Source organism: Lepidochelys kempii, chromosome 7 (assembly GCF_965140265.1).
Source record: "Lepidochelys kempii isolate rLepKem1 chromosome 7, rLepKem1.hap2, whole genome shotgun sequence".
Lineage (NCBI taxonomy): Eukaryota > Metazoa > Chordata > Testudines > Cheloniidae > Lepidochelys > Lepidochelys kempii.
In genome coordinates, this window is record NC_133262.1 from 839,164 (window position 1) to 866,787 (window position 27,624).

The following is a 27,624-nucleotide window of genomic DNA, read 5'->3' on the forward strand; positions in this document are numbered from 1 at the left end:
GGGGGCGGGGCCTGGGCAGTGCTAATGGGCGGGGCTTAGGTAGGGCACGTCCCTGGGGGCGGGGCCTGGGCAGTGCCAAGGGGCGGGGCTTAGGTAGGGCACGTCCCTGGGGCGGGGCCTGGGCCGCATGCGCCGCGGGGCGGGGCTCGGTGGCCTCGGCTCGCCATAGAGTTGCCGGCGGCAGCCTAGAGCGCCGGGGGGGCGGCATGGGGCGCGGCGGGGGCCCGGCGCTGTGGGGCCACCTGCCCTGCCGGCGCTCGGAGCTGCGGCTGGAGCTGGTGCTGCGCTGTGGCCAGGCCTTCCGGTCAGCTGGGGCGGGGCCCCGGGGCGGGGGGGGCCTGGGGGAGTAGGGGGCCGCTGGGGCGGGGGGAGTCTGGGGGGGGCCTGGGGGAAGGCTGGGGCGGGGGGGGCCCTGGGGGAGTAGGGGAAGGCTGGGGCGGGGGGGCCCTGGGGGGGGCCTGGGGGAGTAGGGATCGGCTGGGGCGGGGGGGCCCTGGGGGAGTAGGGGAAGGCTGGGGCGGGGGGGGCCTGGGGGAGTAGGGGGGCCCTGGGGGAGTAGGGGGCCGCTGGGGCGGGGTCCCGGGGCGGGGGGAGTCTGGGGGGGGCCTGGGGGAAGGCTGGGGCCCTGGGGGAGTAGGGGAAGGCTGGGGCGGGGGGGGCCTGGGGGAAGGCTGGGGCCCTGGGGGGGGCCTGGGGGAGTAGGGAAAGGCTGGGGCGGGGGGGGGCCTGGGGGAGTAGGGGGCCGCTGGGGCGGGGTCCCGGAGCGGGGGGAGTCTGGGGGGGGCCTGGGGGAGTAGGGGAAGGCTGGGGCGGGGGGGGGGCCCTGGCCTAGAGCTGCCACAGCCGCCCCAGCCCTGACCGGCGGGTGTGTGTCAGCTGGAGGGAGAGCAGCGCCGGGCACTGGACCGGGGTCCTGGCGGGCCGCGTGTGGACGCTCAGGCAGACGGAAGAGCGGCTCTGGTACATGGTTCACCAGGAGGAGGAGGAAGGCAGCCGCGCAGAGGCCACGGGGCAGGAGCTGCTGCCCAGGGGAAGCGACCCGGGGAGCTGGCAGCCTGAGGCCCCTGCCAGGGCGGCTCCGGGCGGCTGTGATGCCCAGCAGATCCTCCGTGACTACTTCCAGCTGGACGTAGGCCTGGCCGGGCTGTACGAGGCCTGGGGCGCAATGGACCCGCACTTCCGGAAAGTGGCTGCCAATTTCCCAGGTATATTGGGGGCCAGAGCCAAGGGCTGAGCTGGGGGAACGCGCACGTGTCGTGTCTCGCCTGGCAGGCTGGCTGGGAGGGCGCGATGTCTCGCTGGGACTTCCGTCTGGCCAGTGCTCTGCACGTCCGGCCAGCAGGGCTTTTCGCTGGGGGCCTGGCCTGGCCGAGCTCCAGCGCCCTGACCCCGAAGGGCAGACACTGGCTACCTTGAGCTAAGGGCAGGAGCCTTCTTCCGTTGACCAAGCTGCACCTGGGCCGGGGCTGCTTGGTCAGCACGGCTCCCGCTCGCTGAGCCCTGAGCGATGCCATGGCCAAGGGCGGCTCCTCTCCTCTGCTGCCTGGTCTGTGTGTGGTAGCCCTGCTGGGCCTCGCCCCAGCCGGGGCCCTCGCCGTATGCTTGCCGGCTCCTGACTGGTTCGTGGCTCTTCCCAGCTGTTCTGCTCTGCTCAGGGCTGAGTGGGCTTCTCCTAGGGCGGTGTCTGGGTGCCGCCCCTCCAGCAGGGGCTTGGCACACTTCCTCACCACCTGCTTCTCCCATGTCACACTCTGCTGAGCCACCCCAGCCCAGGGGCTCTGTCTGAGGGGCGCCCAGGAGCACGTCGCTGGTGGTGTACCTGGTGGGCTCTGGGTCAGTTTCCCAGGTAGTAAGACCAGGCCTAAGCTCCTGGGGGCCTTTCTTGCCAATCCCATAGGTCCTGATCCTTTCCAGTCTCCCTGCTTCCCAGGACACTGTTCCCTGTCTGTGGGGGCCTGTGCTCCTTGGCCCTCAATGTCCAACTTGCCAGTTGGCTGAGGTAAAGCATGTTTTGTGTGAATGGGCCCAGCTGGCCGCGCGCCTGCTTGTCTCAGCAGATTTACCCCTCCCTCCATCTGTGGTCAGCAGGGATTGCCGATTTCCTGCCAGAGGAGCGATGAACATGCTGAACTGCATCTGGCTCTCACTGATTCCTGTGGAGCCCCACTAGAAACGCCCCCATTCGATGGTGGCCCCCATGGACATCTGCTCTGGGAGTGCTGGCAGTTAGCCAGGGCTTACCCCACTTGATATGTATCTTATTGAGATGGTACAGGGCAAATGTTTGAAACAGACAAAGCTACGGCAAACACCTTACAAAAGTTACGACAGTTACGTTTATCAGTCAAACGTGGAAGCTCCTGAAAGAATGACATGTGCCGTGTGTCCCAAACACCGTGGGGCTGGCATTGATAATATTCCCACCCTTTAATTGCTTGTTAGCTGAATCCTGTATCAGCTTTTCCATTATTTTGCCCAGGGTTGATGTCAGGCAGATTGGCCTCTAGTTAGCAGGATATCCCGCTTGCCCTTTTTGAATATTGGCCTGACCGTAGCACTCGTCTTGTCTTCTGGAATTTCCCAGCTCGTCCAAGATTTATTTAAAAGTAACATCAGTAGCCCAGAGATCTCAGTCAGCTCTTTTACGACTCTTAAGTGCCAATTTTCTAGACTTACTGATTTAAACAAGTTTGTCCCTAATAGATGTTGTTTAACATCCTTCTTAAGTTACTAATGGACTGGAAAGTACTTCATCATCCTCACGTGACGTGATATGCTTCTTTCCAAACACAGAACAGTTATATTTACTGAACACTTCTGCCTTTTCTGCATCATTACCAGTTTTACCATCTCTGTCTAGCAAGGGCTTATACTATTGGTTTTCTTTCTTTTATTCATAATATACTTAAAAACTCCTTATTATTGCCAGCCATGGATTTTTCCCTGGTTTCTTTAGCTTCCCTTATTTTCTACATTTCATAACTTTACATTATAGAAATTGCCGTCTTTCCCCATGTTTCTCATTTGTTTATTGTTTTTTTATTTCTAGTTGCTGCCTTGACTTCCCCACTGAACCGCGAAGCCCTTCTAGCCACAGCTGCCCTTTCTTAGCTGTAGAATCATGGCATTTTGGCCCCCTGATAAACTCTTCTTAAAGAACTCCCAATTTGTTACAGTTTTTCAGTCAACATTTTTCCTTCTGATCTATTTCACTCATAGTCTTCCTCAGTTGTGGGGCCTCAGCTGTTCGAAAGCACCAGCTCCCCAGTGTGGTTCTCCCACCACCTTCTTTCCTCTCCCTTGGGGCATGTCACAGTGAGTTAGCATTGCTTTGGGCAGCTGTGTGCCTCCCCTACCCCAGTGCCGATTGCCCTGGGTGTCTGGCTGCCTTGGCTCACTCAAGGTTCTCAGAATAGTCGGGGGGAAACAAATGGGCACCGCATGTCGCACAGATAAACCAGCTCATGCATTTCCCCCAGATCCGTGTGAGCCTGGCAGGAGCCTGCTTGCCGCAGGGCTGAGAACTGGGCAAGTCCCTGCCTCTGTCTCCCGTCCCTCGGCTTGGAGCAGTAGGGACAAGCAGCTCTGTTGGCGTGTGCTCTGCAGGGGGGACATTGTCAGCCCGCCCAGGTCAGTGTAGCGTTCCTGCTGACAGAGGCGCGTCACCATGTGCTACCGGAGTGGTGTACCAGCCGCCCTGCTGCTTGGGCCCATTGCAAGGGGGGAGCTCTCGGAGGGGCAAAGAGTGGGGCAGCGGGGCGGTGCTGCTCCAGGGGCCTGTGCAGGGTTGGGTGCTCAGCGGGGTGGGACACACGGGCAGGAGGTTCTGGCGTGGCATACAGTCGCATCTCTCGGCTCAGCTGGTCCTTGTAAAGGCCAGAGGCGGAGGGAGGAGATGCGTGGTGGCCGGTCTGGGGCCGTGTGGAGCCCTGGCTGTGCCCTATGCCCCGCGGAGTGCTGGTCCTGTGGCTCGGGTGAATCTTGGCTCCTGCCTGGTGCCTGTGGCTGGGGAGAGGAGCTGGGCTGGGGCCTGCCCAGGCTGGTGTAGTCACAGGCTGCGGGCACCTGAGTCCTGCTGGGTGTTTGGCGCTGGCCGCAGGGAGGGGTGGTGACTATGAGGGCTTTGCGTGGGGCTGCCATGTGGAGGCCAGGCAGCACCTTCCCTGTCTGAGGCTGCCCTCTGGCCTGCAGGCGTCCGCGTGCTGCGCCAGGACCCCGTCGAGTGCCTCTTCTCCTTCCTCTGCACCACCAACAACCACCTGGCGCGCATCACGGGCATGATCGAGCGCCTCTGCCGGGCCTTCGGGCGCCATCTCTGCCAGCTGGACGCGGAGCCGTACCACGCCTTCCCCTCGCTGCAGGCCCTGGCCGGTGAGTGTGTCCGGCCCCCTCCGGCCCCCCAACCTGCCGGCCGGCAGCCCCACCCCCTCCTGCCCCCCCAGCCAGCTGGCCGGCAGCCCCCTGCCCGCCCCTTCCTGTTCCCCCCCAGCCAGCAGCCCTGTGCCCCTCCACCCCCCTCCCACCCCCGGCTGCCAGCCCAGCACCCACCCTGTGGCTGACCTGCTGTTCTGGTGCAGGGGTTGACGCTGAGCGCCGGCTCCGGGCTCTGGGCTTTGGCTACCGGGCAAAGTTTGTGAGCCAGAGCGCCCAGGCTGTGCTGAGGCAGTTTGGGGCCGAGGGGTTGCACCAGCTGCGCAGCACCCCCTACCCGGAAGCCAGGAGGCTGCTCTGCGCCCTGCCCGGCGTGGGGGCCAAGGTGAGTGCTGGGGCCCCAGGGGAGGCTCCTTTCACCTCAGCCGCCAGGCGCTGGGCCGGGGAACAGGGCCCCATCCTGCAGCATGCTGAGAGCTGGGGGGGCCACAGGGGACGTGTATGGCAGGAGCAGTTCAATCTGGGGGGTGCTGATGGCTGGGGGAGGGGGGCGCTGATGGCAGGGGGGCAGGTGGGGGGCCGAGGGAGCTGATGGGGGGCAGGTGGGGACGGGAGGGAGCTGATGGATGGAGGTGGGGGACAGATAGGGGGTGCAGGGAGCAGAAGGAGCTGATGGCTGGGGGAGGGGGGCAGATGGGGATGGAGGGAGCTGATGGGGGGTGGGGGGCAGGCAGGCGGTGGAGGGAGCTGATGACAGGGGGTGGAGGGAGCTGATGGCTGGAGATGGGGGGCAGAAGGAGCTGATGGCTGGAGGTGGGGGGTGGATGGGGTGGGAGGAGCTGATGGCTGGGGGGCGGACGGAGTTCATGGCTGGGAACGGGGTGGAGAGAGCTGATGGCTGGAGGTGGGGGGCGGACAGTGGGAGCTGATGGCTGGGGGAGCTGGGGGTGAACGGGAGGTGGGGGGAGGCGGAGGGAGCTGATGGCTGGAGGCGGGGGGGTGGATGGGAGGCAGGGGGAGCTGATGGCTGGGGGGAGCTGGAGGCGGGGGGCGGACAGAAGGCGGGGGGGAGCTGAGGGCTGGAGGCAGGGCCTTACCCTTCTCCCCCCCCCCGCCCCCCCGGAGGCAGGTGGCGGACTGCGTGTGCCTGATGGCGCTAGACAAGACGGAGGCCGTGCCCGTGGACACCCACGTGTGGCAGATCGCCCGGCGGGACTACGGCCTGGAGCTGGGCTCAGGCGCCCGGAGTGTGACGATGCGCGTGCACAGTGAGCTTGGTGAGTGCCGGGGGGGTCGCGCTGGCCCCCTCCCTGGGGAGCAGCTCAGCAAGGAGACGGGTCCCAGGGCGCAGATTGGCAGGGAGGCCACGTGGCCCCAGAGGCTGCTCCCCCGCCCGCCCTCACTGGAGCTTTCTCTCCTCAGGAGACTTTTTCCGGAGGCTCTGGGGATCCCATGCAGGCTGGGCGCAGGCGGTGAGTAGTGCCCAGGGCATGTCCCCAGAGGGGCCCCCCCACAGACATGGGACTGGCCTGCGGAGCGGGGCAGCCCACAAGGCCAGATCCCCCTTCCCACGGCTAAGCGTGTCCTCCCCACCCCCAAACTCCCCATCTCTCCCTGTCTCACAGGTTCTCTTCTGTGCCGATTTAAAGATGTTCCGGCAGAACCCTGGCACAAGCGTCGGGGCAAGGGGGGGCCCATCCCCAACAGCGGCTTCTCTGTCCTGTTGCAGACCCACCCCTGCCCTGGACGCAGGGGGGCAGGACTCGACTTCGCCTGCGGCCACAGGGACTCTGTACACAGAAGCAGCTCCAGCCACTTGTGCCCTGACTGGCAAATTCCACCGTGGGGCCAGCCGGAAGCGGCCCCGTGGGGAAAAGTGCCGCACCAACCCCAGCCCCTCCCCACAGGGGGTGCTGTAGGGGGAGCTCCGGCTGCAGCTTTGCTGGGGAGGGCTGCCCCTGCTGCTGGTGCCACCGGCCCTGGGGGAAGGGGGCGATGACAAACCCGGGGGGCGGCCTGGCTGTGTGGACAGGGTCTGTAACGCCGATTATCAGCATCCAAAGCGGTTGGAGGGGAAACTGGGGTGGGGGCTCAGTGCGAACTCAGCGCCGTGGGTATGGCACCCACCAGGGCAAAGGGCCAGTCCTGGCTCAGCCCAGCGCCCCAAGGCACAAGCCAGGCGGAGGCTCCTGGAGCGGGGGGAAGAGCCCATGCGAGCCAGCACAAGCCAAGGCTGGGCCCTAACCCCGGTGCCCAGGCTCTAGACCGGCTGCAGCCGGGGGGGCTGCCCAGAGCTGCCGGGACTGGTACTGGGGGCTGCAATCTGCCAGCCTGCAGCGTGGGACCCGGGTGCTGCGAGCAACCCCTAGCATGGGGGGAGGGGGCATTTACCCTGCTGGGTCTGCCAAGCGTTCCCCAGTGCACTCAGCAGGTGACATGGATTCACCCTCTCCCCTCGGGTCCCCCCTGACTGGTGTCACAGGCTGGGGGGCTTGGGGCATTGACCCAGCACAGCCTTGCCTTGGCCCAGCCATGGTGCGAGTGGATGGAGGGGGACTCTGCCCCCCTCGCGTCTCCCCTCCACGGAGCCAGGGCCCCAGTGAGCAAAGCTGCCGGGCTGCATTCACTGCTTTCCTTTAATACAAGCGTCAATGTAGAAACAGCCTTGTGTGGAAATTCTGCTTGAACATGCGGGAAGGGGCTGGGGACACAGGTGTCGGGGGCAGGAATGGCGGCTGCAGCTAGGTGAACCAGGCCCCTTGTTCCACAGCAAAGGCCAGCCACAGCCTCACCCACTCACCCTGCAGCTTGGCTGCACCAAGCCCTCCCCTCCCCACCCCCTCAGCAGAGCTAGGCAAGTAGCCTGCTCAGGGCCCCTTGTTGGGGGTCCAGCCAGAGTGCGAGCCCCAGCTCTACCAGCTCCCTACAGCGGAGAGGGAGGGAAGGGAGCTGCAGGGGCGTGAGCAAGTACATGCAAGACCCAGCACGTTAGGGGGTCAGTGTGCCTGGCCCAGGTGCGGCCCCCAGGGAGGCTGGGCCCTGGCTCTGCCCCAGGGGAGATGGTAGGCTCCTAGCCTGGACCCTGCAGCAGGGGCATCCGTGCCTCAAGCGCGAGCTGCGGTTGCCGTCTCCCGCGGAGGCTCTGGCCCGGGACATCTCTCTGTGGTGCCCTGCCAGGGCTGCAGCCTGCGTCCACTCACCCGGCTTGGATCATGGCAGCTGCAGCAATGAGATGCCAGCGCCACCACCCACCCCGGGCAGGTCATCCCCAAGTTCGGAGCCCAGCCTGCCAGGGCCCCACGGGGCAGGGCCATGCTGGGTGCTGTCAGTCCTGGGGTGGGCCGTGAGAGCTGGGCTCCAGCGACCTGTCGCAGCCCCTGGAGTCTGACCCTGCCGGGAGAGAAGAGGCAATCAGACGCCGCATTCCTGCCTGGGGGCTCGGCTCAGCCTGGCATAGGGAATATGGGCAGGGAGGGCCTGGACAGGGGATGTAGCCCTAGCCAACAGGACCCCCCCAGTTCAATGTTCCCCGGCCTGGAGACTCACCGTTGCTGGCGGCAGCCTCCAGCAGGTCGCAGGGGCTGGGTGGAGTGGTCTGCCCGGGGCCTTCCTGGCTGGTTCCAAGCTGCAGCTTCCTCATGTGTCTCACCACGGCGGTGGCATTGAACGCTTGCTGCACCAGGACAGGGGGCTGTGAAGGGGTGCCGCTAATGGGGACTGGCTCCCACGCCAGCCCCAGAGCAGCAAACGCACATGAGCAGGGCCCTACTAAATTCATGGCCATGAAAAACACGTCGCGGACTGTGAAATCGGGTCTTTTGTGTCCTTTTACCCTCTACGGTACAGATTTCATGGGGGAGACCCAAAAGGGAGGTGGGGGGGCGTCACAAGGTTATTTTAGGGGGTTGTGGTAGAGCCACCCTTAATTCTGCTCTGCCTTCAGAGAGCCGTGGCTGCTGAGGGAGGGCCCGGCTCTGTCGGCAGCAGGGGCGTAGTGAGGGGGCGATGCCGGCCCGTGCCCTCCCCCCCTTCAGCACTGCCGCCCTCAGCGCAGGGCTCCCGGCCAGCAGCCCTCGCTCCCCAGCAGCGCGGACATAGGGGTAGCTCTACCCCAGAAATCCCCCGCCCCTCCACGACTCCCTTTTGGGTCAAGACCCCGACAATCACAGCGCTCTGACCTTCCAGATTTAAATAGCGGAAATCGACAATTTTTAAAATCCTATGACTGAAATTGACCCAAACACAGAATGAATTTGGTAGGGCCCTGTACATGAGACAGCTGGCGCCCCCTGCCAGGAGAGCCCCAAGCTCCCCCCACAGCCAGCGTCCCGTCCCGCCCCCCCACGGCGCCCCCTGCCGGGAGAGCCCCGAGCTCCCCCCACAGCCAGCGCCCCGCCCCGCCCCCCTGCCGGGAGAGCCCCAAGCTCCCCCCACAGCCAGCGTCCCGTCCTGCCCCCCACGGCGCCCCCTGCCGGGAGAGCCCCGAGCTCCCCCCACAGCCAGCGCCCGGCCCCCCACGGTGCCCCCTGCCGGGAGAGCCCCGAGCTCCCCCCACAGCCAGCGCCCCGCCCCCCACGGTGCCCCCTGCCGGGAGAGCCCCAAGCTCCCCCTACAGCCAGCGTCCTGTCTTGCCCCCCACGGCGCCCCTTGCTGGGAGAGCCCCGAGCTCCCCCCACAGCCAGCGCCCCGCCCCGCCCCCCTGCCGGGAGAGCCCCAACCTCCCCCCACAGCCAGCGTCCCGTCCTGCCCCCCACGGCGCCCCCTGCCGGGAGAGCCCCGAGCTCCCCCACAGCCAGCGCCCCGCCCTGCCGGGAGAGCCCCGAGCTCCCCCCACAGCCAGCATCCTGTCCTGCCCCCCACGGCGCCCCCTGCCGGGAGAGCCCCGAGCTCCCCCCACAGCCAGCGCCCGGCCCCCCACGGCGCCCCCTGCCGGGAGAGCCCCGAGCTCCCCCCACAGCCAGCGCCCCGCCCCCCACGGCGCCCCCTGCCGGGAGAGCCCAGAGCTCCCCCCACAGCCAGTGCCCCGCCCCCCACGGCGCCCCCTGCCGGGAGAGCCCAGAGCTCCCCCCACAGCCAGTGCCCCGCCCCCCACGGCGCCCCCTGCCGGGAGAGCCCCAAGCTCCCCCCACAGCCAGCGTCCCGTCCCGCCCCCCACGGCGCCCCCTGCCGGGAGAGCCCCGAGCTCCCCCCACAGCCAGCGTCCCGTCCCGCCCCCCACGGCGCCCCCTGCCGGGAGAGCCCCGAGCTCCCCCCACAGCCAGCGTCCCGTCCCGCCCCCCCACGGCGCCCCCTGCCGGGAGAGCCCCGAGCTCCCCCCACAGCCAGCGCCCCGCCCCGCCCCCCTGCCGGGAGAGCCCCAAGCTCCCCCCACAGCCAGCGTCCCGTCCTGCCCCCCACGGCGCCCCCTGCCGGGAGAGCCCCGAGCTCCCCCCACAGCCAGTGCCCGGCCCCCCACGGTGCCCCCTGCCGGGAGAGCCCCGAGCTCCCCCCACAGCCAGCGCCCCGCCCCCCACGGTGCCCCCTGCCGGGAGAGCCCCAAGCTCCCCCTACAGCCAGCGTCCTGTCTTGCCCCCCACGGCGCCCCCTGCCGGGAGAGCCCCGAGCTCCCCCCACAGCCAGCGCCCGGCCCCCCACGGCGCCCCCTGCCGGGAGAGCCCCGAGCTCCCCCCACAGCCAGCGCCCCGCCCCGCCCCCCTGCCGGGAGAGCCCCAACCTCCCCCCACAGCCAGCGTCCCGTCCTGCCCCCCACGGCGCCCCCTGCCGGGAGAGCCCCGAGCTCCCCCCACAGCCAGCGCCCCGCCCTGCCGGGAGAGCCCCGAGCTCCCCCCACAGCCAGCATCCTGTCCTGCCCCCCACGGCGCCCCCTGCCGGGAGAGCCCCGAGCTCCCCCCACAGCCAGCGCCCGGCCCCCCACGGCGCCCCCTGCCGGGAGAGCCCCGAGCTCCCCCCACAGCCAGCGCCCCGCCCCGCCCCCCACGGCGCCCCCTGCCGGGAGAGCCCCGAGCTCCCCCCACAGCCAGCGCCCCGCCCCGCCCCCCTGCCGGGAGAGCCCCGAGCTCCCCCCACAGCCAGCGCCCCGCCCCGCCCCCCACGGCGCCCCCTGCCGGGAGAGGCCAGGGCTGGAGTTGGGAGTGGCCAGGGTGCGGGTGGGGATGGTGATGGCGTAGCTGTGGGTTGCTGGGTGGGGGGAGGGCACTCACTTTCCACTTGCTCTTGGCGAAGTTCTTTCTGATCTGTTCACTGACGGACTGGTGGATGTTCTTGTCCAGCGCAGTGTCCCCGGCGATCCTGAGATGGGCAAGAGGTGGGGTGGGAGTTGGTGCCCAGGGTGGCAGGGTCCCGGCAGCTACCCCCTCCCGCTCACACACACACTGCTTAAAGGGCAGGCCCATGAAGGCTGGGGCAGAGCAACCCAGCAGTGACCGAGCCCCTGGAGCAGCTGGCTGAGGAGGGACAGTCCCTGTCCTACGCCAGGGACACCATTGGGTGGGGTAGTTTGTCAAAGGGGATCCCTGGGGGGGACAAGGGATGGGCCTCTTACCAGGGGTGCCGCAGGGCCTGCTCACATGTGAAGCGCTTGCTGGGATCCTTCTCCATTAAGTGCTGGATGAAATCTTTGGCTAGAACCAAAGAGAACAAACACCCATCATGGCACCTGCCGGGCCCTGCCCATCCCGCCTCTTCTGCACCTCCCGCCCCATGTCACCACTGGCCCCTGCCCACACTCACTGCAGCCCATGGGGGAAGCAGAACCCAAGCCCCGCGCACCTGACTCGGAGATGTCGTCCCAGTAGGGCGAGTCGAATTCGTACTCAGCCCGCAAGATCTGCTCAAAGAGTTTCGCATCATTCTCGTCATAGAAGGGGGGGTAACCACACAGCCTGGGGGGGAGAGAGAGATCACTGCTGGGGGGGGGAACTGCACAGTCTGGGGGGGGATGAGATCACTGCTCAGGGGAAAGTGAGAGATGGGGGGAGACCCGCACAATGGGGGGGGGAGAAATCACAGCTCGGGGGTAACTGCACAGCCTGGGGGGGAATCACAGGAGGGATCCAGGTAATGTACCCACCCAGTTCAGGGGGATTCCCCCCAGATCCCTGCGCCACCCACACCGCCCCCCCCCACAGCCCCGCAGTACCTACAGGATGTAGGCGATGACACCAATGGACCAGCAATCCACAGCCTTGCTGTAGGGCTTCTGGGCCAGCACCTCCGGGGCTGGGGGAGAGGGGGGCAGCTGTGAGGATGGGGCTTAGTCTCCTTCGAGAGAGTTAATTACACGATACCCCCCGACAGGGAATCCCAGAGGGGGCAGAACCCCCTGCCAGGAAACCCCAACATGGGGCAGAACCCCCCTCCCCCTGGCCTCCGACAGGGAACCCCAATACGGGGCAGAACCCCCCCGACAGGAAACCCCAAACGCAGGGCAGAACTCCGCCCCTCCCCCGACAGGAAACCCTAACCTGGCACAGAAGCCCCCTCCCAGGAAAGCCAAGGTTGGGTGGGGTGGGGCACCCTCCCGTCCCCCATACCCGGCATCACTCACCCACATAGCCGGGGGTCCCGCAGGCCGTGGACATGACGCTGCCAGAGCCCTCAATCTTTGACAGCCCGAAGTCGCTGATCATGATCTTGGAGTCTGGGTCCGGGCTGTAATAGAGCAGATTCTCGGGCTGCACCGAGCCAGTGGGTCAGCCAGGCCCTGGCTGGCTCCAGCTCCCCAGCCACATACGGCCCCCCACGCAACAGGGCATCCTGTGTGCCCCACACCGCATTTCCTGCCTGCCCCCACATCCCGGCCCTGCCCCATGGCTTCTCCTCCTGCCCCTGCCACAATCCCAGCCACCCCCACACCCCAGCCGTGCCACAATCCTAGCCACCCCCACGCCCTGCCCCTGCCCCATGGCATCACTGCCTGACCTGCCATGATCCCAGCTGCCCCCACACCCCAGCCCTGCCCCATGGCCTCACCTCCTGCCCTGGTCCCCTGCCACTATCCCAGCCTGCCCCATTTGTTCCCATCCCTACCAGCCTTCTGACCCCCATTAACCCTGCTCCTAGCCCCCCAGTCTCTTCCCCTCCCCCTGCCTCCCACCTTGGCAGTCGAATCAGCCTGCCCGGGCTCCAGCAGGGGGTGCTGAGTCCCCTGGCCAGCAGTGCCGTGCCCAGGCTGCGGGAGGAATATGGCAGGGGCCTGGCACTCGGGCGCGCTGGGGCCGGGGAAGAGGCAGGTGCTGTCCAGGCACAGGGAGGGCGTCTGAGGGGCTGGAGCACTCAGTGCAAATAGGAGCTTTGGAGAATTCACAGACACTCCATCTCACAGACACACGAGACCAAAACTCTTCTGCGGCTCAGAACACAGCACACTTGGGCCAGGCTCCAGAGACCGGGCAGAGCCCCCTTGGCCCCGGAGCACAAGGCTGCGTAACTTCCCATCCCAGCACCCAGGCATGGGACTGCTAGAGCTGCGTGAGGCATTTCCAACCCTAGGCAAACAGCATCTGCTCCTCTCAGCTCATTCTCGGTAGCGGCTGGGCTGGGAAGGGTCCTGGGCTAGGTGCAGCCTGGCAAAGTTACACGCCGGAGCACTGGGCCACCTTCCTGATCAGCGTAGCTCCCTGCACCACCTGGAGCCCAAACCAGCCTCGTGAGCTCTGAGCCCTGCCCACCCCCTGGGAGACGAATCGGCTGCTGCTTGCCCATGGCTGGCACCTCTGGCATCTGCAGAGAAACCAACATGCCCTGCAGGGCACCCCGGGACAAACGCAAGCCAGGGTATTTCAGAAAGTCCAGATTGAAGAGAAGGGCCCAGGATCCCTGTGAAGGCAGCTCCACGCACCCTTGTGCTGTATGGAAATGGCTACAGGCAACTGCCATAAAACTCTTCCGCAGCGGCCCCTGCCCTGTTCTACCGGGCAGCAGAGACACAACCTCCGAAACCAGCCGCCCAGCGACTGCCAGCAGATCCCAGGTCCCAGGGGCTCCTGGCCCGCCAGCCAGCTCCTCTCCGCAGGTCTTTGGGCCGCCCTCGACCACAGCAGCAAACACCGCTCCGGACCCGAGCTTCCGAGCGAGCGTGGGGCCAACAACCCAGCCACTGGGAAGTAAGTAACTCAGCTGCCAGCAGAGCCAGGGCACCCACAGACACCTCCCTGCAGGACACAGCAGAGCCCAGGTGACTCCCCGGACACAGCTAGGGGCCAAGCAGCATGAGGCAAATCCAGCAGCCACCCCCAGGGACCGTGCAGTAGCACGGCACACACAGCTGGAACACGAGGCATGGTCAGAAAGAGCCTCACTCAACCCGCACAGAGACTGGGGAGACTCCTCTGTGCCCACCCCGGTGGAGAAAGGCAGAGCTGGTGCCGGGCATGGATGGCAATCAGATCAGAGCTCTCAGGCAACCCTGGCCTGAGGCTCAGCCTGCCCCAGAACAGGCTCCAGGAGACAGGCCTTCAGTGACGCCTTGGCAGACCTGGTGCAGGCACTTGCCAGTGACGCTTCGGTGATTCAACCGCCGTGTTTAGCGGTGCCACACGGGCAGGGCCCCTCCCCAGATGCTGGCTCACCTTCAGGTCCCGGTGCACAATGCCCATGTCGTGCAGGTACCTCACAGCGTCCAGGATCTGCCGGATCAGCTGGCTGGCGTCTCGCTCCGTGTAGAAACCCTTCTCCACAATCCGATCAAAGAGCTCCCCACCCGAGACCCTGCAGGTGGAGGGGAGAGCTCCGGGTTAGCCCCCACTCCGTGAGACGTGCATGTGTCAGGGACTAACCCCCTGCCCACCAATGGTGGGACGTGCCAGTGAAATCCTTGCTGATCTTAAACACAAAACAGAAGCTTACAAGAAGTGGAAGCCTGGAGAAATGACCAGGGAGGAGTATAAAAATATTGCTCGGGCATGCAGGAATGAAATCAGGAAGGCCAAATCGCACCTGGAGTTGCAGCTAGCAAGAGATGTTAAAAGTAACAAGAAGGGTTTCTTCAGGTATGTTAACAACAAGAAGAAAGTCAAGGAAAGTGTGGGCGCCTTACTGAATGAGGGAGGCAACCTAGTGACAGAGGATGTGGAAAAGCTAATGTACTCAATGCTTTTTTTGCCTCTGTCTTCACGAACAAGGTCAGCTCCCAGACTACTGCGCTGGGCAGCACAGCATGGGGAGGAGGTGACCAGCCCTTTGTGGAGAAAGAAGTGGTTCGGGACTATTTAGAAAAGCTGGACGAGCACAAGTCCGTGGGGCCGGATGCATTGCATCCGAGAGTGCTAAAGGAGTTGGCGAATATGATTGCAGAGCCATTGGCCATTATCTTTGAAAACTCATGGCGATCGGGGGAAGTCCCAGATGACTGGAAAAAGGCTAATGTAGTGCCCATCTTTAAAAAAGGGAAGAAGGAGGATCCTGGGAACTACAGGCCAGTCAGCCTCACCTCAGTCCTTGGAAAAATCATGGAGCAGGTCCTCAAGGAATCAATTCTGAAGCCCTTACACGAGAGGAAAGTGATCAGGAACAGTCAGCATGGATTCACCAAGGGAAGGTCATGCCTGACTAATCTAATCGCCTTCTATGATGAGATTACTGGTTCTGTGGATGAAGGGAAAGCAGTGGACGTGATATACCTCGACTTTAGCAAAGCTTTTGACACAGTCTCCCACAGTATTCTTGCCAGCAAGTTAAAGAAGTATGGGATGGATGAATGGACTATAAGGTGGACAGAAAGCTGGCTAGATAGTTGGGCTCAACGGTTAGTGATCAATGGCTCCATGTCTAGTTGGCAGCCAGTATCAAGCGGAGTGCCCCAGGGGTCGGTCCTCGGGCCGGTTTTGTTCAATATCTTCATTAATGATCTGGAGGATAGCATGGATTGCACCCTCAGCAAGTTTGCAGATGACACTAAACTGGGAGGAGAGGTAGATACACTGGAGGGTAGGGATAGGATACAGAGGGACCTAGACAAATTAGAGGACTGGGCCAAAGGAAATGTGATGAGGTTCAACAAGGACAAGCGCAGAGTCCTGCACTTAGGATGGAAGAATCCCATGCACCGCTACAGACTAGGGGCCGAATGGCTAGGCAGCAGTTCTGCAGAAAAGGACCTACGGGTGACAGTGGACGAGAAGCTGGATATGAGTCAGCAGTGTGCCCTTGTTGCCAAGAAGGCCAATGGCATTTTGGGATGTATAAGTAGGGGCATTGCCAGCAGATCGAGGGATGTGATCGTTCCCCTCTATTCGACACTGGTGAGGCCTCATCTGGAGTACTGTGTTCAGTTTTGGGCCCCACACTACAAGAAGGATGTGGAAAAATTGGAGAGAGTCCAGCGAAGGGCAGCAAAAATGATTAGGGGTCTGGAACACATGAGTTATGAGGAGAGGCTGAGGGAACTGGGATTGTTTAGTCTGCGGAAGAGAAGAATGAGGGGGGATTTGATAGCTGCTTTCAACTACCTGAGAGGCTGTTCCAGAGAGGATGGCTCTAGACTATTCTCAGTGGTGGAAGAGGACAGGACAAGGAGTAATGGTCTCAAGTTGCAGTGGGGGAGGTTTAGGTTGGATATTAGGAAAAACTTTTTCACTAGGAGGGTGGTGAAACACTGGAATGCGTTACCTAGGGAGGTGGTAGAATCTCCTTCCTTAGAGGTTTTTAAGGTCAGGCTTGACAAAGCCCTGGCTGGGATGATTTAGTTGGGGATTGGCCCTGCTCTGGGCAGGGGGATGGACTAGGTGACCTCCTGAGGTCCCTTCCCACCCTGAGATTCTATGATTCTTTGTGTCTGTCAGGGACTAGCCCCCGCCCCAGCTGCCTCCAGCACCAACACAAGCATGTCCCCTCCCCCCTCTGCCAGGCAGGGAGCCCCATTCCCCCACTCACAGCTGCATGATGAGGTAGAGGTGACCCCCACTCTCGTAAATGTCATCCAAAGCCACAATGTTGGGGTGCTTGATCCTGAGAGAAAGATGGGGAAACGGCTTATGACATGGGGGGCTGGAGATAGGGGGCTGAAGACAGGGGGGGGTGCAGATGAGACAGGGGGCTGCAGATGGGTAGGACGTGGGGACGGGGGGGGCCACGGGGCAGATGGGGGGGCCACGGGGAAGTTGGAAATGGGGCAGATGGAGACAGGGGGACCGCAGGGGAGATGGGGGCCGCAGGTGAAGCGATGAAGTGGCCGGCCCTCGTAGGCACCAGGCCCTGCACAGGGTGCTGTTTGCTCCTCCATGGACAGAGGCTTCAGCGGTCACAGGCCAGGCCAGGCAGATGGCTCAGCCTGGCCCTGGGTCCTGCAGCCCAGCCAGGAGTGGGCAGGTGTCCCTAGAGCTGGGGGCACAGCATCCTGGGGCACAGAGCAGCCAGGGGGCCATTCCTGGGCACCACAGGTCTCCTCCCACGGACCAGAGGTGTGGCGCAGGGGTCACCTTTGCTCTCTGCTCAGTCTCGCTCTGCACCCCACCACCCTGAGGCAGTCGCCTGCCCCGCAGGAATGCCCTGGGGTACAAGGCTCCCCAGCCCGGCCTCTGGCGCCAGGGCGCGGGGGCAGGAGGCCACATGGTCAGGACTGTCCTGCCCCAGCTCCTGGGGCCCAGAGGGGCCATGGGCAGCCGTGCCCAAGCGAACGCAGCTCTGCAGGCTGCCGTGCCTAGCAGGGGCGGCCCAGCCCACGCAGCACCAGGCAGCTGGCACTCCCCACTCCTCCTGCAGGCCCTGGGCCCGGCAGCGCCAGCTTGCAGAGGAGTTTCTTTGGCAGACCAGGCCCCATGCTAACCTGCTGCCAGAGGGTCCCCCCGCTGCACTCCCCCGCCCAGCAGCGGGCAGGACCAGGGGTGTCGCAGCCGGGTTTTGGCCAGGCGGGCCGCTCGCCCACGAGTCCCAGGACACGGCCAGGTCAGGCGCGGCAGGGACATCACGAGGCTCCAGCCTGGGGTTATTTTGAGAAAGACTCTGATAAGCGGCCCAGATGCCTGGATGTGGCTGCCCGGAGGGGAGTGGCAGGGCTCTGTGAGTGACCCACCAGAGGAGATTCTCTGGCCCCTCGTGGCACAAGGCGCTGGGCAGGCGGCCGTGCTGGTGCAGACCCGGGGCTGCCCGGCCACAGGCGGAACGGAGCCAGCGTGCAGGAGGGATGGTCACTCTCACGAAGGTGCACGCTCCGAGGACAGGGGTCAGCCAGGCCAGACCTGCGTCCATGGCACATGCAGAGCCCGGCAGCCACGCTGCCCAGGCCGGCAGCACCTACTTGTGCAGGACGGCAATCTCGTTCTCCAGGCTGGTCTCCTTCCCCTCCAGGGCCTTCTTCGCAATGCACTTAATGGCCACCAGCTTCCGGCTCGTCTTCTCCTCGGCCAGCACCACCTCGGAGAAGGCTCCCCTGGGGAGAGAGGGGGGTGAGCTGGGACCAGCCCCGCAGCCATGCCTGGCTCTCCCAGGGCAGGGCTAAGCCGCCAGAGGGCGCTCAGGACCGGGGGGGGCCGGGGGGAGCCCAGGCGTGAGCAGCACAGCTGGCTGCTGTTGGCATGGTGACAGCCGGAAACCCCAGCTAGTTCGAGAAGAAAAGGAGGCCCGGGGGGAGGGAGAGGCCGAGACGCACGGCCGGAGTGCCGGGGGTCACACCCAGGCCTGGACCTGCACAGGGCTTTGGGCTTCCCCCGCCCTCTGCGGCGGGGTCAGGACACGGGGCTGTTGCCGAGGGCCCATCCGGGAGCAGAACGAGCCGTGGGCCCTGGCCGGCGGCTCCCCCAGAAACAGCGGGGGTAGGAGCCCAGCCCCGTGCCCACCCTCGGAGATGCCAAGCTCTGAGCCTCCTCCCCTGCTGCTGTGCCGGGCTGGGGCGTGCTGGGAGCCCAGGCCGGCCCGGCCAGCGCGGGAAGGGGCCTAGCTGGGCTCCATGGCGACTGGCTAGCAGGACGCAAGCAAGCCACAGTGGGCCAGGCAGCACTGCGTCCTTGCCCCCCACTCTGCCCCACCCCCCCACAGGCTGCCTGCAAGGAGCCAGCCCTGATCATTCATCCCCTTCCACTCTGACTGCGAAAGCCCCACCGCTCTCCCCAGGCAGGCCACACCCAGTGCTAGTGCCCTGAGCCAGCCCCCGGCCAGGAGTCCCTGGATAACCAGTCCCCACGCACCCCCCCAGAGCCAGCTGCACCTCGGCACCAGGCAGGGGTCCCTGGATAACCAGTCCCCGGAAAACCAGTCCCCATGCTCCCTTTGGGTGGCGGTCTCATGGCTTGCCCTGAGCCCCAGCCCGCCCCCCGTCACGGGCCCAGCAGCGAGCTCCCCTGCCAGGTTCAAAAGCAGCAGTAGCAGGTGCCTGTGCCCAGATGGGCTGCCCAAACTGATGCCACACGGCTTGGCTGGGCAGCTGTTTGCACAGGAACATCCTGATCCAGCCCAGGGGCCAGGCCCGAGATAAGGACGGATTGGAGCCGCCCATGGCAGCTGGGAAAGGCCCGGCCAGGGAGCGCATGGAAACCAGCTGCACCGGGCTTGCCCCACCCAAGCCAGTACCAGGCAGTCGCACCACAGACCCCACTGGGCCCTGCAGAGGCTCCGACCCCTGCTCCTCCTAGCCAGGAACAGGGCACTCCGGCGCACAAAGCCAGGCAGCTGGGCCAATGGGGGAGGAGAAGACGGCACCCGGAGGCCCAGATGATGGGCTGGCACCCAGGACGGCGCAGGACTGGTGGTCTCACAGAGCTGCTCCGGTGCTCAGATGGGGGGATTTAGCAGGAATTCCAGGCTCTGCCCGGCCAGGTCTGGCACTCACGCACCATCCATCTGGAGAGGCTGGAGCTTAGGATGACTTGGAAAGGGACAGGTTTCAGAGTAGCAACCGTGTTAGTCTGTATTCGCAAAAAGAAAAGGAGGACTCGTGGCACCTTAGAGACTAACCAATTTATTTGCACATAAGCTTTCGGAGCTACAGCTCACTTCATCGGATGCATACTGTGGAAAATACAGAATGTATTACAACGTAAGGAGAGTGGTCACTTTAGATAAGCTATTACCAGCAAGAGAGTGGGGTGGGGGGAGAAAAGCCTTTTGCAGTGGTAAACACCCATTTTTTCATGGTTTGTATGTATAAGAACATCTTCTGTATTTTCCACAGTATGCATCCGATGAAGTGAGCTGTAGCTCACGAAAGCTTATGCGCAAATAAATTGGTTAGTCTCTAAGATGCAACAAGTCCTCCTTTTCTTTTTGGAAAGGGACTGGTAGCCAGCACCTCTGCTCGAGCACTGCTGAGCAGGCTGGCCCTAGTGCCCCAGCCAGCCAGCTCCAGCCTGCCTGCTGCTGACCCATGGCCAGCTCTCTTTTGACTTGCTCACTTGGGCTGTAAACAGGAAAAGGCAGAGACACCAGGGCCCAGGTTTCCGGAGAGGACAGGAAGTGAAACATGGTTTATCTAATACTGTGACATCTGTAACCCCAGTCCCCTGGGAGCCCCACACTGCCCCATCTTTCAAACCCAGCCCCTAGGATCCCCGCCCATGGACCCCCCTGTGCAAACCCCAGCCCCTAGGATCCCTGCTTTGCCTACTCCCACCGCTGCATGGAAACCCCAGGCCCCTGGGTTCCCTGCACTGCCCCACCCCAGCCCAGGGAAGAAGTCACTGTGTACGTTCATCCAGCTCCTGGCTCCCCAGAGGCCTGCAAACAGCCCTGTGCGAGGGGAGTTGGGGATTATACAGAGGGGAGAGACCAGCCCCAGGACCCTGCCAGTGCAGAAAGCATCATTCCCCCAGCGCAGACGGGGGGCTGCCCCCTCCTCACTAGTCAGCGTGATGGGCGGCGAGCTCAGCACCAGCAACCGAGACCTGGCCACGGGTTTCGGGGCACCCCAGTGAAGCAGCGCTTGAAGGAGGGCTGCGCAAGTGGACAATGAGATGGCTTTGGAGATGTTTGCGGGAGGGGCAGCAGGGGAGAAAGAACAAAGGGGCTGGTTTGAAAACCTCACAAGTGGACGAGGGAGGCTGGCCTGGGGGCCGCTCAGAGGCAGGAGTCAGCTCAGCAGCCAGAGAGAGAGTGGGGGTCAGGTGGGGATCCACTGCCAAGGGCCTTGGAAGTGCAGATCCAGCTCATGGTGCATGGGGTAGAGCCCGGGGAGCCAGCGGCTCACAGCCCCCCCCCAGGGCACACCCCCAGCAGACAGCCCCCCCCAGGGCACACCCCCAGGGCACACCCCCAGCAGACAGCCCCCCCCCCCGCAGTAGCTCAGGGCAGAGCTGGACAGGTGGGGCAGGCGGAGTTGGGGAGCGAGCTCAGCCAGCGCAGGGACCAGATGCCATGGCACCGAGGGCCCAAGGCCCAGTGCACTCAGCAGGGGCCTGGTGAGGAGCTTCCTGCCCAGCTAAAGGCAGCAGGGAGGGGGGCTTTCGGGGGGGGGTCGCTGTGACTCCTGCTCTCTGTGTGGGAGGGGCACTGCCATGGGCAGGGGTGGAGCTGAGACTCTGGGGCAGCACAGCAGATGGGGTTTTGGTGGGAGCCCCCCTGCAGGAAGCCCCAAGCCCTTGCCCAGCCCACGGGGAGCAGCCCTACGCCTTGCAGCCAGGAGGGCCAAGCGGGTGCTCACCAGAGCCAGGAGCCAGAGGAGCAGCTGCAAGGCAAGCCCTGAGCACCGAGCTGTGGGCTCCGAGGGGTACACCGGCTGGGGCCGGGGCCGGCGCCGGCGGGGAGAGCCGCCCAGGGAGCTGGCTCGGGACAGAGGGGGAGTAGGACCTACATGCAACTGACTGCACCCCCCGGCCACCTGTGCCCAGCTTGTGCCTCTGAGAGCCCCCCACAGGAGTGCCAGTCGTTTGAGTGGGGGAGACGGCACCACCCGCCCCTACGCAATGCCCCCCAGCTGGTAGCAAGCCCGGGGGGGGAAAGGTTCTGGGAGCCCCTCGTTCTGCTGGCAGCCTGAGCCGTTGTGGGCCGTTTGTGGGACCCTCATGGCAGGATATTACGGGACATTCCTTTTGCTGTGTTTTGGGTACAGAAGTTGTGGGGTGAACCGAGAGGACTCAGAGGCAAACCGCTAAGGCTGGCCCCAGGGGCCCACAGACGGGCTTGCTGGCTTCCCTCAGCGGGACGCTCCATCAGTGCTGAGCGCCACTGGGCAGAACTCGGTCTGTGCAGAGGCCCTGCTGGGTGACGGCACCAGACCCACAGTCCTGGAGTCCGGACAGGAAGGCCAAGCCAAGAGCGAAGCAGCTGCCTAGGGAAAGCCTGCCCAGCTTAGAGTGGCAGCTGGTGAAGGTGAAGGGGCAGGGCAGCTGGGGAGGAGCTGGGGACCAGCCTGGGGGTGGTGGGGAGCTGCGGGGCTAAAAGCCTGCCTGCAGGGCTCACCTTGTTCACGGCTGCCGCAGGCAATCACAAGTCCTGGGGCCCATGAATTCTGCCCCATACCCTCCCCCACCCCCGATCAACCTGGAGCAGACGTGCAGACACTGCCCACTGGTGTGATCACTGGGCCTGTCTTAGTTGGAGGTAACCCCCATTGGGGGGAGGGGCGTCCCTGGGGTACTGGGGGCTCTGCTCCATTTGTTGGGGGGAGGCTTTGGGGGATCTGGGTACAGCTTATGAAGGCTGTTCCATGAACTCTCTGGAGAACTCCAGCCCAGGGCCTGGCCTCCGGCAGTTGTTGACAGGGGCCATGGGGCGTCTCCAGGAGCGTCTCCAGGACAAAGATGCTGTGAACATGGAATGGCTCAGTCCTGGTCATGCAAAGGATCTGCTAAAAGGCCTAGTGAGGCTGAAAGAGACCAGCTCTCCCAGGCGGCCGGCAGGGAGCAGAGCCAGGGAAAGAAAGGTTTCAGAGTAACAGCCGTGTTAGTCTGTATTCGCAAAAAGAAAAGGAGTACTTGTGGCACCTTACAGACTAACCAATTTATTTGAGCATGAGCTTTCGTGAGCTACAGCTCACTTCATATGCATCCGATGAAGTGAGCTGTAGCTCACGAAAGCTTATGCTCAAATAAATTGGTTAGTCTCTAAGGTGCCACAGGGAAAGAAAGAGAGTTTAGAGGTTGGCTGAGCGTTGGGGCCCACTGGAGGAGAGCAGGTCAAAGACCCAGAGCTGCAGGGGCAGGGAGCGTGGGCACCAGGAGGCGGTGCTGGAGGACAGGTGGGCTGAGGGCCCTGGCAGGACGGAGCGACTGGAGGGCTCTCAGCAGAGGGGTTTCATGCAGGCTTGGCATGGATCTCCCCAGGAATAAAGCAGGTATGTGAGAGAGTCCCCGAAGGGTGACATGGAATGGACGTGCCCCTAGGGAGGATGTGTTTAGGGTCTGGGCGTGAGGGGTGGGGGAGTCAGGCCTGGTCTCGGGTCCTAGGGAGCTGGGCTCATGGCCCCACTCCTGAGCAGGGGCACAGCCCGAGTCAGGCCAGTGCCCAGATACAGAAGCCCGGTAGGCATGGACCAGGCATTTGCCCTAATCCTGCCTGTAATTCACACATTAATCCAGCGTTAGAGCTTTAGCCAGCCTCAGAGGGCACCACCCTGCTAACCCCATGGCTGAGCCCCAAACCCACCTGTGCCGTACCAAGCCAGGGAGCGCAGCACCACTCCAGGTGGGCACATGGCTGGTTCCCCACCCAGGAGGGGGGTCTTGCCCAGCTGGATGCCTGGCCAGCCCCAGCCCCGCTTCACCCCACCAGCACACTGAAGGGCTCTGTCAATATTGACCCAGCCATTCCCGGCATCAGTGCTGAGCCTTGGGCTAATATTTGAGGCAGCAGGTTTCCGTCCTGTGTGTGTTCCTCTTCCCCCCCCCCCCGGCCCCGCCCAGCACCAGCCCCACTGGAGCCCATGGGGGAGCGGCACGGGGCCACCATCTGGGGAGAAAGCAATGGCTCCAGAGCTCCCGGGGACACCCCTGCCCCCCACAGGGACAGGCTGAGGCTGAGACAGGCTGGGAGCTCCCCCCACAGCCAGCATCCTGCCCTGCCCCCGCCACAGCACCCCCTGCTGGGAGCTCCCCCCAGAGCCAGTGCCCTGCCCCCACCCCCCCACAGCACCCCCTGCTGGGAGCTCCCCCCAGAGCCAGCGCCCTGCTCCGCCCCCCCACAGTACCCCCTGCTGGGAGCTCCCCCCAGAGCCAGTGCCCTGCCCCCACCCCCCCACAGCACCCCCTGCTGGGAGCTCCCCCCATAGCCAGCGCCCTGCCCTGCCCCCACAGCGCCCCCTGCTGGGAGCTCCCCCCACAGCCAGTATCCTGCCCCCACCCCCCCACAGCGCCCCCTGCTGGGAGCTCCCCCCAGAGCCAGTGCCCTGCCCCCACCCCCCCACAGCACCCCCTGCTGGGAGCTCCCCCCAGAGCCAGAGCCCTGCTCCGCCCCCCCACAGCACCCCCTGCTGGGAGCTCCCCCCATAGCCAGCGCCCTGCCCTGCCCCCACAGCGCCCCCTGCTGGGAGCTCCCCCCACAGCCAGTATCCTGCCCCCACCCCCCCACAGCGCCCCCTGTTGGAAGGACTGGGGTTACAAGCCCTCCCCAGGGCAGACAGGCCGCAAGGCCGGGACGGGCAGGGCGACACGGTAAGCGCAGAGACGGATCCGAGCACCGGGCTGGGCAGCAGCTGGTCTGACTCACGTGCCCAGGGTCTCCCGGAACTCGTAGATCTCCCGGATGTCCTGGGCTCTCTTCTTCCAGCTCGGCCCATCCTCACCCAGAGGCATCATCCTTCCCGGGCCGGGCTGTCAGCCGCCTTCCCTGAGGGGCAGCGGGCAGCGCGCCCCAGCAGGCCTGGCGCAGAGCAGCAGCGTGACGGCACCACGCTCAGGGCCTGTGTGGGGCAGCAAGCAGGGGTGGCATCAGAGCAGAAGAGCCTCTGCCTGCCCGGATAGGAGCTCGAGCTGAACCAGCAGAGCTGAGGGGTCAACGACTGGATCGGCCGGGCCGGGCCCACGGGCCGAGCTGGGGAAGGGGCCGGGAGGGCCGGGCCGGGCTCACGGGCCGAGCTGGGGAAGGGGCCGGGAGGGCCGGGCCGGGCCCACGGGCCGAGCTGGGGAAGGGGCCGGGAGGGCCGGGCCGGGCCCACGGGCCGAGCTGGGGAAGGGGCCGGGAGGGCCGGGCCCACGGGCCGAGCTGGGGAAGGGGCCGGGAGGGCCGGGCCCACGGGCCGAGCTGGGGAAGGGGCCGGGAGGGCCGGGCCGGGCCCACGGGCCGAGCTGGGGAAGGGGCCGGGAGGGCCGGGCCCACGGGCCGAGCTGGGGAAGGGGCCGGGAGGGCCGGGCCGGGCCCACGGGCCGAGCTGGGGAAGGGGCCGGGAGGGCCGGGCCGGGCCCACGGGCCGAGCTGGGGAAGGGGCCGGGAGGGCCGGGCCGGGCCCACGGGCCGAGCTGGGGAAGGGGCCGGGAGGGCCGGGCCGGGCCGGGCCCACGGGCCGAGCTGGGGAAGGGGCCGGGAGGGCCGGGCCGGGCCCACGGGCCGAGCTGGGGAAGGGGCCGGGAGGGCCGGGCCGGGCCCACGGGCCGAGCTGGGGAAGGGGTTGGGAGGGCCGGGCCCACGGGCCGAGTTGGGGAAGGGGCCGGGAGGGCCGGGCCGGGCCGGGCCCACGGGCCGAGCTGGGGAAGGGGCCGGGAGGGCCGGGCCGGGCCGGGCCCACGGGCCGAGCTGGGGAAGGGGCCGGGAGGGCCGGGCCGGGCCGGGCCCACGGGCCGAGCTGGGGAAGGGGCCGGGAGGGCCGGGCCGGGCCGGGCCCACGGGCCGAGCTGGGGAAGGGGCCGGGAGGGCCGGGCCGGGCCGGGCCCACGGGCCGAGCTGGGGAAGGGGCCGGGAGGGCCGGGCCGGGCCGGGCCCACGGGCCGAGCTGGGGAAGGGGCCGGGAGGGCCGGGCCGGGCCGGGCCCACGGGCCGAGCTGGGGAAGGGGCCGGGAGGGCCGGGCCGGGCCGGGCCCACGGGCCGAGCTGGGGAAGGGGCCGGGAGGGCCGGGCCGGGCCGGGCCCACGGGCCGAGCTGGGGAAGGGGCCGGGAGGGCCGGGCCGGGCCCACGGGCCGAGCTGGGGAAGGGGCCGGGAGGGCCGGGCCGGGCCCACGGGCCGAGCTGGGGAAGGGGCCGGGAGGGCCGGGCCAGGCCGGGCCCACGGGCCGAGCTGGGGAAGGGGTTGGGAGGGCCGGGCCCACGGGCCGAGCTGGGGAAGGGGTTGGGAGGGCCGGGCCCACGGGCCGAGCTGGGGAAGGGGTTGGGAGGGCCGGGCCCACGGGCCGAGCTGGGGAAGGGGTTGGGAGGGCCGGGCCCACGGGCTCAGCCCCTTGGGAACCCCCAGGAGTCCTGGTCACCCCCGGTGTGGTACGCGCCCAGACCTATTGCCACTCTCACCGGGGGGAGGGGGGTAGGAGTCTGCCTCAGCAGAGATCAGGGCCACGGCCAGCAGCCACATGGGCTGGGCCCCAGGGCGATGCCAGGGCACGGGGCTCTTCACCCTACCACCCCCCTGGGTCGCCAGGGCTCTGCCCCCAGCCTCTTCAGCCAGGCCAGTTCTGCCCCTGGCCCCAGCCCTGCTCCCAGCCCCTTCCACCCAAAAATCAAACTTGGCTTTTTTAAATCAATTCCCTCACAGTCGGCATGACAACAGCAGCCACTCCAGGGAGTGCCCCAGAGCAAAGGTGCAAATCATACGAACATGAGAACGGCCAGACTGGGTCACACCAAGGGTGCATCCAGCCCAGTGTCCTGTCTGCCGACGGTGGCCCAGAAGGGCTTGTACAGATCAGGGAATCCGCAAGGGATCCCTCCCCTCGCCCATTCCCAGCTTCTGGCAAAGATCCCCCCAGCAGCCAAGCCAACAAGGCCCTCCCGCCCCTTCCCATGCCCTGGGGCCCAGTCCAGCCATCCCTGCCCCTTAGCTCACACCCCACAGAACCTGCCAGACGCCCACGCCTGCCAGTGGCGGCCAGGCCCTGCATCGCACAACATGCCTGGCCAGCGGGAAGGTGCCCAGGGGCACAGTCAGGGCACCAGCAGGCAGAGGGCACACCCAGACAGGTAGCATGCCCCCGGAGAGTGGGGCGTGCGCACAGTCCCCCCGTACACGCACACAAAAACACGGATACCCATGGGTGTGCAAGCACACACGTACACAGATCACGTGCACAAACACAGAGCTCTCCAGCCACGCAAGCACGCACACACAGATCCCTGCACACACTCACACACACACACAAATATACACACGCACACAGGGATCCCTGCACACGCACACAGGGATCCCTGCACACGCTCACACACACAAATATACACACGCACACAGGGATCCCTGCACACGCACACTCACACATCCCTGCACACGCACACAGGGATCCCTGCACACGCACACTCACACATCCCTGCACACGCACACTCACACATCCCTGCACACGCACACAGGGATCCCTGCACACGCACACACATCCCTGCACACGCACACACATCCCTGCACACGCACACAGGGATCCCTGCACACGCACACACATCCCTGCACACGCACACACATCCCTGCACACGCACACAGGGATCCCTGCACACGCACACTCACACATCCCTGCACACGCACACAGGGATCCCTGCACACGCACACAGGGATCCCTGCACACGCACACAGGGATCCCTGCACACGCAGGCATGCATGTACCTGCGCACACACAGAGGGATCCTTGAGCGCATGCACACAGACCACTGCACACACAGGCCTGTGAGCACACACGCACGGAGACCCCTGTGAGCACACCCCCCCTGCACCCCACCCCCACAGAACCACCACCGCACACAGTGTGTGCACGCGCGCACGCACACACACACCCCTGCACCCCGCACCCCCCGCGCACGGCCCCGCACGGCCCTTACCGCGCGCCCCGCTCTCCCCCGAGCCGAGCCCGAGAGCGGCCGCAGCGCCCAGCCCCGTGACGTCACAGCGAGGCGGGGCTCGCTGCGGGGCGGCCAATCCGAGGCCGGGATCTGCCTGGCGACGGGATTAAACTAAAATTAGCTGGGGGAGGGGCAGGGCGGCTCCATTCACAGGCGGGGGGGGGCCCGATCCCGCCTCCTCCCCCAGCCGGACCCACCGAGAACCTGAGACCGGGGGGTGCGGCGCCCCCTTCTCCAGACCCCCCCCCGCGGAATCCCCCCCACTCCTGCCCCGTGAGAGCCCTCCCCCTCCTCCAGAGCGGCCACAGGGGTCCCTCCTACCCCCCCCCCCAGGCCACCCCATGGGACCCCCCCCAGAATCCCCCCCACTCCTGCCCCGTGAGAGCCCTCCCCCTCCTCCAGAGCGGCCACAGGGGTCCCTCCTACCCCC

At 65.7% G+C, this 27,624-nt stretch overlaps 2 protein-coding genes across 7 annotated transcripts; one reads left to right on the top strand and one right to left on the bottom strand.

Annotated features, from left to right (window-relative positions):
* The first annotated feature begins 130 nt into the window (after positions 1–130).
* OGG1 (8-oxoguanine DNA glycosylase) lies at positions 131–7,033 on the top strand. The gene is made up of 7 exons (XM_073350805.1): positions 131–304; positions 877–1,205; positions 4,192–4,371; positions 4,578–4,756; positions 5,501–5,648; positions 5,794–5,843; positions 5,997–7,033. Exons 1-7 carry the CDS (start codon positions 207–209, stop codon positions 6,288–6,290), a joined length of 1,278 nt encoding a protein of 425 aa, XP_073206906.1. The 5' UTR covers positions 131–206; the 3' UTR covers positions 6,291–7,033.
* CAMK1 (calcium/calmodulin dependent protein kinase I) lies at positions 6,990–27,288 on the bottom strand. Of its 6 annotated transcripts, none has more exons than XM_073350809.1 (12): positions 27,174–27,288; positions 23,941–24,133; positions 17,606–17,737; positions 16,243–16,317; positions 13,941–14,079; positions 11,918–12,044; positions 11,514–11,589; positions 11,140–11,252; positions 10,913–10,991; positions 10,572–10,659; positions 7,918–8,044; positions 6,990–7,761 (listed from the first exon to the last, which is right to left on the bottom strand). In XM_073350809.1, the coding sequence occupies exons 2-12, from the start codon at positions 24,027–24,029 to the stop codon at positions 7,697–7,699; spliced, it is 1,110 nt and encodes a 369-aa protein (XP_073206910.1). In that variant the 5' UTR covers positions 24,030–24,133; positions 27,174–27,288; the 3' UTR covers positions 6,990–7,696. The 6 variants fall into 6 exon arrangements, with proteins under 6 accessions (XP_073206910.1, XP_073206909.1, XP_073206912.1 ...); XM_073350808.1 differs by having other exon boundaries at positions 7,918–8,062; XM_073350811.1 differs by lacking the exon at positions 16,243–16,317 and having other exon boundaries at positions 7,918–8,062.
* Between the last annotated feature and the right edge of the window lie 336 nt (positions 27,289–27,624).

What these genes read in the sequence shown, in the direction of transcription:
- OGG1 (XM_073350805.1), top strand. Translation starts at nt 207, where the DNA reads ATGGGGCGCGGCGGGGGCCCGGCGCTGTGGGGCCACCTGCCCTGCCGG. An exon ending in AGTGGCTGCCAATTTCCCAG is followed by an intron (nt 1,206 to 4,191) that starts GTATATTGGGGG and finishes TCTGGCCTGCAG; the next exon opens with GCGTCCGCGTGCTGCGCCAG. An exon ending in GCGCGTGCACAGTGAGCTTG is followed by an intron (nt 5,649 to 5,793) that starts GTGAGTGCCGGG and finishes TTCTCTCCTCAG; the next exon opens with GAGACTTTTTCCGGAGGCTC.
- CAMK1 (XM_073350806.1), bottom strand. Translation starts at nt 17,556, where the DNA reads ATGGACGCAGGTCTGGCCTGGCTGACCCCTGTCCTCGGAGCGTGCACC. An exon ending in CTCTACCTCATCATGCAGCT is followed by an intron (nt 14,080 to 16,242) that starts GTGAGTGGGGGA and finishes CTCCACCTGCAG; the next exon opens with GGTCTCGGGTGGGGAGCTCT. An exon ending in CGGGACCCCCGGCTATGTGG is followed by an intron (nt 11,590 to 11,917) that starts GTGAGTGATGCC and finishes CCTCTCCCCCAG; the next exon opens with CCCCGGAGGTGCTGGCCCAG.